The sequence below is a fragment of the Arachis hypogaea genome, chromosome 15 (genome assembly GCF_003086295.3).
Source record: "Arachis hypogaea cultivar Tifrunner chromosome 15, arahy.Tifrunner.gnm2.J5K5, whole genome shotgun sequence".
Classification (NCBI taxonomy): Eukaryota; Viridiplantae; Streptophyta; class Magnoliopsida; order Fabales; family Fabaceae; genus Arachis; species Arachis hypogaea.
This window is the reverse complement of record NC_092050.1, coordinates 3,255,746-3,267,834: the sequence shown is the minus strand read 5'-3', so window position 1 is coordinate 3,267,834 and position 12,089 is coordinate 3,255,746. Positions and strand designations below refer to the sequence as shown.

The 12,089-nt window shown below is 30.0% G+C and overlaps 1 protein-coding gene across 2 annotated transcripts; it reads left to right on the top strand.

The window, feature by feature from the left end:
- Nucleotides 1-7,257: 7,257 nt before the first annotated feature.
- LOC112747616 (subtilisin-like serine-protease S) lies at nt 7,258-11,681 on the top strand. Of its 2 annotated transcripts, XM_025795726.3 has the most exons (11): nt 7,314-7,615; nt 7,723-7,817; nt 7,902-7,999; nt 8,108-8,266; nt 8,875-8,986; nt 9,070-9,598; nt 9,696-9,790; nt 9,887-10,129; nt 10,221-10,335; nt 10,408-10,597; nt 10,883-11,681. In XM_025795726.3, exons 1-11 carry the CDS (start codon nt 7,538-7,540, stop codon nt 11,443-11,445), a joined length of 2,277 nt encoding a protein of 758 aa, XP_025651511.1. In that variant the 5' UTR covers nt 7,314-7,537; the 3' UTR covers nt 11,446-11,681. The 2 variants fall into 2 exon arrangements, with proteins under 2 accessions (XP_025651510.1, XP_025651511.1); XM_025795725.3 differs by having other exon boundaries at nt 7,258-7,615; nt 7,902-8,266.
- Nucleotides 11,682-12,089: the final 408 nt, after the last annotated feature.

The following is a 12,089-nucleotide window of genomic DNA, read 5'->3' as shown; positions in this document are numbered from 1 at the left end:
TTTAAACAATTTGAATCATGATTTATTAGTACACATGTGAAATAATTTAAAATATGTAATAAAATATAGTTTAGAATTGAATAATATTAATTATAAAAACATATCAATTATAAAAATATATGGATGAATATGTAGATGTTACATAATAAATAAAAAATATATTTTCGTTATTATAATGTAAATTAAATACTATAAATATAAATTATATATATTTATTTAATAAGAATGTAAATTGATAAACGTATGTATTTATAATATATTATTTAATATATGTAATCAATGTTTTTATATACAATAAATACTACAATAAAAAAATGAGGTGCGTGAAAGGATAATAATAATTAGACTCATCTCATTAACACTTTGTTTGGATGTAAGATAGAAAATGTGAGGAAAGAAAATAGAAGAAAAGAAAATGAGAGGAAAGAAAATGAAAGGAAAAGTTGATTTTTTTTATATTGTTTGGATGAAGAGAAAATGAATGGAAAGAAAGTAGAAATTTTTTTTATTTTATTTGAATAGAAGAAAAAATAAAGAGAGAGAAAATTATAACCAAGTAAAATTACATTAATACCCTTATTTATATTATATGTAAATTATAATATATTAAAGTATTTAAATTATTTTTTTAATAAAAAAACGATCCTAATTGTATTTTAAAATTTTAATGTATTATCATTGTTAACAATAATATTTTTTTTAAATTGATCCTTTTTTATTTTCAATTAAATGTTATAAATTTTGCTTTGCATTTTAACAATGGGCATATTAGTAATTTTATCTTTGTTTTAAAACTTCGGTGGTTTTCTTCGCAGGTGTGGAAAGAAAACTTAAATGTGGGCTCCACACCATTATTTTCCTTTTCCATCCATTTTCTATGCTCATCCAATCAGAGGAAAACTTCATTTTCCATCAATTTTTCCTCCATGCATTTTCTTTCCTTCTCGTTTCTATTGAAACAAACATAGTGTAAATAAAGTTAGAAATAGAAAGTTTTGACTAGTTTTGATTTCCTAAATTTGGTTTTCAAATTTTTTTTTATTAATAATGATGGGTAAATAATCAAAACGGGATGCTATACATCTATGTAATCATGTAATTAAGTTGGTCCAATATCAAAAAAATTTAATACCATTAAATAAAACGTGAAATACACGCACCCAATATATATACACGAAATCGCCCAGCGCTTCTTTTTCTTTTCACGCTCGTTTATGCACGGAGTGTCTTCTTCTTCGCGTTCCTCCTTCTCCTCCTTCTTCTTCTTTTTTGCATTCCTTCTTCTTCACCCTGAAACCCTATTGTTATTATTTTGTTGTTGTTGCTACTGTATTTTTTTTGTCTTTTTCTCCTTCTCTCTCTAGTGAAAAAGCAGTAGAAGGTGAGGAAGAAGAGTTTTGAATAGTGCAGAATGAACCGAACACAGTACTCACGGTGAACTAAACACAGTACTCATGGTGAACCGAACATAGTACTCATGGTGAATAAAAAATAATACAATTGTATAGTACTGAGTGAACGAAATATAATTCATTACATAAAATCAAATTCAAACAGCTTTTTGCAAAATGAGCCGAACACAGTACTCATAGTGAACCGAACATAATATTCATAGTGAACCGAAAACAATACAATTATAAAGTACTGAGTGAACGAAACATAATCCATTATATAAAATCAAATTCAAATAACTATGCCTACAATTTACATATTATCAATTCAATTCAATTCAATTCAGTACACTTCCGTTCATTTAATTAAATTCAAATTAGCAATTGCATTCCATTCAATTCGATTCAAAATTGAATAATCCAAACTTTATCAGTTTGATTTGTTTCAGAAGAGTAATCCAAATCGCTCTCCTGTTTACCAAAAAATTATGAATCCCTAAACACTAAAACCAGAACCCTGAACACTGAACCCTAAACCCATAAACCCTAAATCCCTAAAACCTAAACCCTAAATCCTACACTCCTAAAACCTAAACCCTAAACTCTAAACCCTGAACCCGAACCCTGAACTCTGAACTCTGAATCCTAAACGCTAAACCCTAAACCCTGAACCCGAACCCTGAACATTGAACTTTAAACTTTAAATGCTAAACCCTAAACCCTAAACCCTAAACCCTGAACCCTACTGTAAATCCTGAACTTTGAACCCTAAACCCCTAAATCCTAAACCCCTCAACCATAAATACGGTGAACCGAAATTAATACACAGGACGAACCGAAAGTTTGAAACACACTGAACCCCTGTACCCTGAACCCATAAACCCTAAACACTAAAACCCTAAACTCTGAAACCCTATCGTTATTCTTTTGTTGTTATTGCTGATATATTTTTTTGTCTTTTTCTCCTTCTCTCTCTGGTGAAGAAGCAGTAGAAGGTGAGGAAGAAGAGTTTTGAATAGTGCAGAATGAACCGAACACAATACTCACGGTTAACAGAACACAGTACTCATGGTGAACCGAAATCTTATTTATGGTGAACCGAAATCTTAATTTCGGTAGGTGAAACAATTATATAGTGCTTAGGAAAGAAAACAGAACATATTGGTCTAATTTTTGTTAGATTCCTTTCTGCGGATCGAACCGAAAACATGAAAGTAAACCACCTCTTTAGTACTTACCAAACCGAAAAATTACTCACATTTACTCAGAGTTACTCACAATTACTGACACTCACAATTACTCACAGTTATATATTATCAATTCAATTGAATTCAATTCAGATGTAGATCACCTCAGTCCATTCAATTCACTTCAAATAAAATTAAAAATTTCATTCCATTAAATTTGATTTAGAATTCAATAATCCAAACCTCATCAAATTGATGCGTTTGAGAAGAATCATTAAAATCGCACTCATTCAACTGATTTGAAGTTGATTCATTCATTATTTCAATTCAAAAGTGCAGATCGAAGAAGAAAACGAAAAAGAAGATGAACAACGAAGATAATTGCGTTGAATCAATCCAGATCCATAATGCAGAGAAGAAAAACGCAAAAGAGGAGAACAACAAATTTAATTAGGTTGAAGAAGAATAAGAAGAAGAAGAAGGAGAACAACGCGAAAGTGATTTACGTGGTATGAAAAAGTTTACGTTGAAAAACGTTGATAACGCAAAATAAAAATTCGTTATATAGATTATAACAAGCGCGTGTAAAATAAACAGGAGTGTGGGACGTGGAGTGAAAGTTACTTAGATATCATCAATGTAATTTTTACATGGACGTAGATTTTACATGGATGCAAAATTTTTTCCTAATAAAAAATGTTTTATACAGAAGATTCGTTTGGTTTAGATTTTGATACAATTATTTAGAATATATTAAAAGTAAGTTTAAGAAAATATTTTGTGTTTGATCAATTAAATTAATTTTTTTAGAGGTGTAATTACAAAACTTAATAGGATTTAAGAGAAAATAAATGGTTGTTGTGAATGTAAAAGTTAATTTTGGACTGGCTATGGAACTGTGTTTATTAATGTAAACAAAACATATGTACTATCTAAATTATTTGACTAATTTAATAATCAAGCCGGGGATACCTATATTATATTTTTTTCGTTTTCTTGAGTGCGACTCTGAGATTCTACGGTTAACGCATGATACTTATACACTAGGCTATCATTAGGAAGAGAGAAATTTGAGTTTAACGTACAAATTTTTGTTTTAAAAAAATACTCTTCATTCTGTATATTGTTAAAAAATATTTTTATCATTTAATTTATGAGATTTGAACTCAAAACTTTTTCTAGTTAAAGTATAAGATATGTATCATTATGACTAACATTATATTTATTATAATTTTATATATTTAATAAAAAAATATGAATTAATAAGTCCTAATTAATACATTAATTTTTTATTTAATAACATAATATATAAATTAACATTATTTCTCACATCATAGGTATAAATGAACACAATCTATATAGAAAATGAATAATGATGATATGATGATAAGGGTGTTCTATGATAAGATGGAAAATACATATAAAAATGAATAAGATAGGATGAGATGACACCAGGGTTAAATTAAAGTTGGAAGAGAAAGAAGAAAAAAAAGCACGTATAAATATGAGTTTAATTTTAATGTATTGATAATATGTAAAATATTTTATATAATCATATAATTATAATTATTATGTTTTTTTGAAGTGATGACCATTTATGTGATCAGTGTAAAAAAATAGTTATTTTATTAATATAATATTATGTGATTGAATACACATATAAAATAAATTTATACTGAAAGTACATTAAAATTAAATTTGAATAAATATCACATAGAAAAATTTTTGAGAACCAGTCACTTTTAATATTTTTTGTCATTATTTGATCAGTACAAATATTAAATTGTCTTTAATAAATAAATTTTATTAAATCATGTGTATAAATTTTAAAAAATTTAAATACAAATTATATTAATTTATGTGTATAAAATTCTTAATAAATAATATAAATACAAATTATATATTTTTTGTGAATAAAATATCTATAAATATATGTACAACTTATTATTAACTAAATACTAACAAAAAAATAATAATATTTATTGATTATATTACATTGCTCTTATTGCATATTCAAGAGTTGGGTAGTGTCAATGTATACGCAATTGATTTTGAACCTAATTTATGATGATTCATACTCCTTAACTTGTGCTTTGGATTGGATGCCTTCTAAGTATTTTTGACGTGAAGAAACATATACATAGCAAACAAAGGCATTTAATTATGATTTCTCATTTGAAAAAAATAAAAAAAAGAAAAAAAAGCTTCTTTTCTATTCACATTCAGATAATAAAAGGAGATCTATCGAATATGAATAATAATCGTATTCCACATTTAATTTGAGTATTGTGTTATTCTGTAACTAAAAAGTGAATAGAATGTTAGGTATGTAAAGATTTGGGGCTGTCCTTTAAGCAAAGATGATGTGATTTAAGATTCCAATAAATGAATATATAGAATTCGATTTTATGGCATCCATCGTACATTATGCTAAATACTTTTGCTAATGAATGCAATTATATTTTCTGTTGTTAAATAATATAGTATCTGATCCTATATAATTTGATTAAGTAGGTACATTGTGTGTATGTTATTTTCATGTAGCGTTAATAATGGAAAATTATTAGATAATAATTTAATTAAATATATTAAATTATTTAATAATTTTTAATTAATAACTTCACATAAAAATAACTGTATATAAATTTCTACGATATTATATATGTTTGGTAAATTTAATTGAAAGTAGTGTACATAGTGGAATAATTGATTAATTAGAATCATGTGGATTTGATGTGATACATAATGGCTAATGTAGATGGTATGAAATTCTGTTTTTTTTTTTTTTTTTTTTTTTTTTTTTTTTTTTTCAAGAAGAAGAAATATTTACACAGTTAGTTTGCAGCATCTATATAAGTTCTACCCCTTCCTTTTTCACACCTTGTTAGTCGTTTGTTCCAATAAATTATTGATGAAATTGGTCAAAGTAAAGGATAAATTTAAAAACGTTTAATTTTGGGTCAAATCAATTATAAGGAAGCAAAATTTTGGAATTCAAATTTGATAGTTTTAAATAACTTATATTAGCAAAAATATACACATGTCAATTTGATAATAATAATAATAATAATAATAATAATAATAATAATAATAATTTAATTTTAATGCATTAATAATATAAAATATTTTACATGATTATGTAATCATAACTGTTGTTCTTTTAGATGATTATTCACGTAATTAATAAAAAAGTAGTTATTTTTATTAATATGGTGTTATGTGACTGAATATATGTATAAAATAATTTCACACCGACACTACTTTAAAATTAAATTTTAATAATAATAATAATAATAATAATAATAATAATAATAATAATAATAATAATAATGCCAACTTATAAGAATAAAATCTAAAAGTATGGAAGAAACCACTCGATAAATATATATGCGATTATTACACTAAATACAAGAGAAATGTATATTATGAGTTTAGTATGTATGTAAAAGTAAAACTTAGATATGCGCCTCTCTATTTTTGTATAATTATAAAAATTTATTAATTATTTACACAACATTAAATATTTAATTTAACTAGAAGAAAATATATATATATTTCACTAGCAATCGTGTAAAGGAGAACGGAGTTGCCTTGATTGTTTATAAAGCGTCAATACATGGCGGTGATTGGTGTATTTTTGTTCTTCACCAATGAACTTCAAAAACCCATTATTAAATGTGTAGACTAAAATAATTAAATCAATAATCTAAATGACGACTACGATTAATGATGCACTCAATACGCCAAAATAATATTTGAGTGATTGAGTCAAGTCAAAGCAACAGCATCTCAAAATTTCAGAACACCAAGCAACCATTATTATTACTTAGAAAATAACATCTCTTTCCTCTTCTCTTTTTTTTTTTAAAAAGACAAATTAAAAACAATGATAAAAACAAAGAGTGGTTAATCACTTAATTAAAACATGCTTGTTTCTAAACCACACATTGCATTATTGCACTAGGTAAGACTTGGGTGTTTCTTAACATTGGTATTTGAATATCTAAAAATTGATATTTCCAATATAAAAAATATAGGATTTAGCTAATATGTGTCTTAAAAATTTATGATAAATTTATTATTAATTAATAAAAAAATTTAAATATTTTTATTTAATAAATATAAAATAAGTGTATTGAAAATTTAAATTTTTTATATTTTTAATAATTTTTTTTTAATTTATAAATTTAACATAAACTCAAAAATATAATAATATTAGGTGTATACTAAAATTAATCACTAATGTATAATATATTTTAAAATATAAAATACATATTAAAAATAATTTAAGTTATACATATATTTATACACAAATATATAGTGACTGATTTTAATATGTAAAAAATAAGTTATATCATAATAGAGTGAGTGTAAAAAAAAAAAAAAAAAGAATTGGAAGTAAATATACAAAATTAAACATTTCCAACCTTAAATTGAATTGGATTGAATGCAATAAATCTAATGAATAATTCCATAAAAAGCTACATTTGGTTGTAAATAAATCATAATATAAGATAAGAACCGAATTAAACTGAAATAAATAATTTCTAATGTAATGAAATTCCATTCAAAAGCCACCCACATGCTAATTACTAATTTTCAATATTAACGGTTTGAGAGGAAAATAACTAATTTTCTTGGTTAGTTCAAAGAACACAAGTCCCTATCTCTCTATCTCTATCTCTGTGTATCATAATCTAAACCTTTTTAACCCACTACTACTCCACGTTTTCACATTCTTTGTTTTCTCTCTTAATTCTTGTTCTTATATATAAACCTCTCCCATTGAATTCTCACACATGACACACCCCACAACTTTGCACCTAAACACATGATTCTTGTCCTGCCTTCTCCTATTTCTCCATCTTGATTTCCCTTTTCTCTGAATTGGCATTCAGTTTCTGCAACCCTTTATCGTTTCATGACCAATCATTAGCCAAAGCTTGGAACTTGTGACCAATGTCATCTTCAAGTCTCTTCTTTTATCTGTTTCTTGCAGTTCTTGCTGCAGAAACTACCTTTTGCTTTTCTTCTAAGGTACTTACATAGCTTCTTATTGTTATGTTTTCTTCTGTATTAATTTTTGTTAATTAATTAACCAATCAATCAAACTATATGGAATTTGAATTGTACGGCAATGGCAGGCTTATGTAGTGTACATGGGAAGCAAAACTGGGCAAGAACCAGAGGATGTTCTAAAGCAACACCATCAGATGCTTGCTGCTGTTCATGAAGGAAGGTTAGAATAATTGAAGCCAGTTTTTTTCTTTCGGAAAATTCTCCCTTTCTTTCTTGTTTCTGATATGTGATTTTTCTTTAACAGTATTGAGAAAGCACAAGCTTCTCATATTTATAGCTACAAACATGGTTTCAGAGGCTTTGCAGCCAAGTTGACTCAAGAACAAGCTTCACAAATTTCAAGTATGCCACTGAATTTCTTCTTTCTTTTTGAAACTATAAGAATTTCTAACATACAAATCAATGGCTTCTTGCTGTTAACAACTCTCTTATGTTCAAAATTATGGCAAGGAATGTCTGGAGTTGTTTCAGTTTTTCCCAATTATAAGAGAAAACTTCACACCACTCATTCATGGGACTTTATGGGACTTGAGAAGGATGAAACCATGGAGATTCTAGGACAATCCACAAAGAACCAAGCCAATATCATCGTTGGTTTCATTGATACCGGTGAGTTTGTACTATGTAGTCTTTACTCATAGTTACCAGATTCTTTTTAAATGAATAATAATTGTAACTTTAAGAAAAGTAACAACTAACAACCATTCAAACTTTCTAGTAACTCTGGTTTTGCTGCTACAGCCTCCTATGATAGAACCTTTTTGGTTACTTTTCCTTCATCACTTACGTACAAATGTGTACCTTTACTTCAATGTCCCATAAACACATTTATTATCCTGTTCACAAGAACTTCTACACTTCATTTATTTCTTTAGTAGCCCAAATTATGTACCTTTTATCCCTCTACTTTTAGGAATAGCAACTAAAAGGAAACTATGACTCATAACACTGGACCTTCACATGGTATCATTGTGTAGTCAAATTCCTACTTATGAACTACTTTAATTAGATCAGCATTCTATTAAAAGTTTGCATTCTGATACATTACACCTAATCTGTTGAAAACAAATATCATCACTGTTACGAAAATTATTTTGGTACAATATCAGTGTGAGAAGGTGTAGCTACTAAATAGTCAGTGCAATGGTGGGGTTTTTGACTTTTTGTCATGGTGTGCATTTAATTTTTTTGCTTACTGGTTATGACTATTCATGAAGGAATTTGGCCTGAATCACCAAGTTTTAGAGACACCGACATGCCAGCAGTGCCACCAAGTTGGAGGGGCCATTGTCAATTAGGAGAAACATTCAATGCATCTTCTTGTAACAGGTTTTGTTTTGTGGTTGGAGTTGAATCACACCCTCAAAAGTTTTTCACCATGTTGACTTCATTGGTTAATTATTATGGTGCAGGAAAGTGATAGGAGCAAGATATTATATGAGTGGATTTGAAGCAGAAGAAGGGTCAGACAAGAAGGTCTCTTTCAGGTCCCCAAGGGATAGCACTGGACATGGGAGCCATACGGCCTCCACGGCGGCCGGCCGCTACGTGTCGAACATGAGTTACAAGGGGCTGGCAGCTGGAGGAGCCAGGGGAGGTGCACCTAGGGCTAGAATTGCTGTTTACAAAACTTGCTGGGATTCAGGTTGCTATGATGTGGACTTGCTAGCTGCCTTTGATGATGCCATAAGAGATGGTGTTCACATTATATCATTGTCTCTGGGTCCTGAAGCCCCTCAAGGAGAGTATTTCAATGATGCCATATCAGTGGGGTCCTTTCATGCTGCTAGGCATGGAGTTCTAGTGGTGGCATCAGCTGGGAATGAAGGAACTCCTGGTTCTGCTACTAACCTTGCACCTTGGATTTTCACTGTTGCTGCTAGCTCCACTGATAGGGACTTCACCTCTGATGTTGTACTAGGAAATGGTGTCAACATCTCGGTAATGTTTAGATTCTATTTTCGTTCATTGTTTCCATTTCTAGTGTTTTCTGCTTTCATGTTGGACTGAGCTATTGTTTCTCCAATGAATGGAACAGGGTGAAAGTCTCAGCATCTTAGAAATGAATGCCTCCAAAAGAATAATATCTGCAGCAGATGCCTTTGATGGATATTTTACTCCTTATCAATCCAGGTGAAGCACAAGGTACTTGATAGAGAGAACAGTCTAAATCAATGTGCATGGATGGCTTTTTTAAGTTTGGTATTGTTTCGATTCTGTTTTTTGCAGTTACTGTGTAGATAGCTCCCTGAATAAGACCAAGGCCAGAGGGAAGGTTCTGGTGTGTAGACATATAGAGAGTTCATCAGAATCAAAGTTGGCCAAAAGTAGGGTAGTGAAAGAGGCAGGTGGTGTTGGAATGATACTCATTGATGAGACAGATAAAGATGTTGCCATACCATTTGTGATTCCTTCAGCTATTGTTGGAAGGAGAACAGGCGAACATATTCTATCATACATCAATAGAACAAGGTTTGTTTTACACCTGAGAAAATAGACACTGATGTTAAGTATGTTGCTTGTTTTGCCATTATCTGACCCTGCATTCTGTTGTGCCGAACAGAAAGCCTATGGCGAGGATATTTGCAGCCAAGACAGTTCTAGGAACTCGACCTGCACCCCGAACAGCGGCATTCTCTTCTAAAGGCCCCAATTCCTTAAACCCAGAAATCTTGAAGGTGATATTCTCATAAGTTCATAAACATGCCCCTTCTCAATTATAAAAGATTTCTCACTGTACTGCTATGTAGCCTGATATTACAGCTCCCGGATTAAACATTCTCGCAGCATGGTCTCCGGCAGCCGTTGGAAAAATGAAGTTCAATATTATATCAGGAACTTCTATGTCTTGTCCGCATGTATCTGGAATTGCAGCATTAGTCAAAGCTGTTCATCCTTCATGGTCGCCCTCTGCTATCAAATCTGCCATCATGACAACTGGTATCAAATTTTAGTCAAACATTACTGTTTGTAATCAATCAACTGGTTTTTCCAAGAACATAACTAGATTAACACAAAGTTTGGAATTATTCTTAATCAAACATTAAATCATAACTCCTTACCAGATCAAAGTTTATTGGTCATCATATGATGCCTCAAAATGTATAAAAGTTAAATATATCACACATAACACAGTGAAAAAGTAGATCATTGAATATACAGTCCATACAGTCCACAAGTTTCAGTGATTATATTCAAGAAACTAATCATAAATTCAATGTGCAGCTACTATTCTGGATAAGCAGCACAAGCCCATTAGAAGGGACCCTGATGGAAGAAGAGCTAATGCATTTGACTATGGATCAGGGTTTGTGAACCCCACAAGAGTTCTAGATCCTGGCCTTGTCTATGATTCACAGCCAGAAGATTATATTGACTTCCTCTGTTCAATTGGTTATGATAAGAGGTCACTCCATCTTGTTACAGGAGACAACAGCACATGTGATGGGGCATTCAAGAAACCATCCAGCCTCAACTATCCATCTATTGCAGTGCCTAATCTTGAAGACAACTTTTCAGTAACACGTGTTGTCACCAATGTTGGAGAAGCAAGAAGTGTATATAAATCTGTAGTGGTGTCTCCTGCTGGAGTTAATGTCACTGTTGTGCCAGACAGGTTAATCTTCGGAAGAATTGGACAGAAAATCAAGTTCACATTGAATTTCAAAGTGGCTGCTCCTTCAAAGGGCTACACATTTGGGTTCTTGTCATGGAAGAATGGCAGATCTCAGGTCACAACTCCAATAGTTGTCCGGGCTTCATCATCAGGCTTTGGGTTGGTCAGATAACAGTGTTTGTAAATAACTACATTAGCTTAGGAGCTGTGAGAATATTGCAGTCACTATATGCCTATCACAACCAATTCTTCTAAAAATCCCTGATGCAGTCTAGAAGATCACTGCCAAACATATGTTATAGTTATATGCTCAGTGTAGCAAATATTACCAAAACACAGAATTTGAAGAAATTATATCCAGGAGTCCTGAAATTTCTCAGATTTATTTTCAATATAGGTTCTTCAGCACTTTCCATGTGTGATGTGTTTTTCCTTCCCCACCAAAATGGGAAGTTAAGAAGGTGTATTAATTATTTTTAATCTTTAACCTTTATAATAATAATTTTTGAAAAAATAATATACTAAAAAAGAGTATGGAGTTGTTTTATTTTCCTAAATAATAAAGTTATCTTTCCCTTCAAGCAAATTGAAAACTATGCAGTAAAATTATAAAAGAGTAACTCTAATCTTAGTCTTACATTGGCAATATTTTTTTTCTTCCTCTTTCATAAAGGATAAATGTGATTGGCAATCATGTTGTATTTCCTGATGATCCACATGTTTACTTTTGTAAGGCTCAATTCATTAGTTGCAGAATACTCAAATGGAAAAACTCTATGATGTCAGGGAACAACAATATAGAACAACACTTACTCT

Excerpts from the sequence above, each read along its gene's own strand:
- LOC112747616 (XM_025795725.3), top strand. The coding sequence starts at position 7,538 with ATGTCATCTTCAAGTCTCTTCTTTTATCTGTTTCTTGCAGTTCTTGCT. Across the intron at positions 7,818-7,901 it reads GCTGCTGTTCATGAAGGAAG|TATTGAGAAAGCACAAGCTT; the intron begins GTTAGAATAATT and ends TTTCTTTAACAG. Across the intron at positions 8,987-9,069 it reads AATGCATCTTCTTGTAACAG|GAAAGTGATAGGAGCAAGAT; the intron begins GTTTTGTTTTGT and ends ATTATGGTGCAG.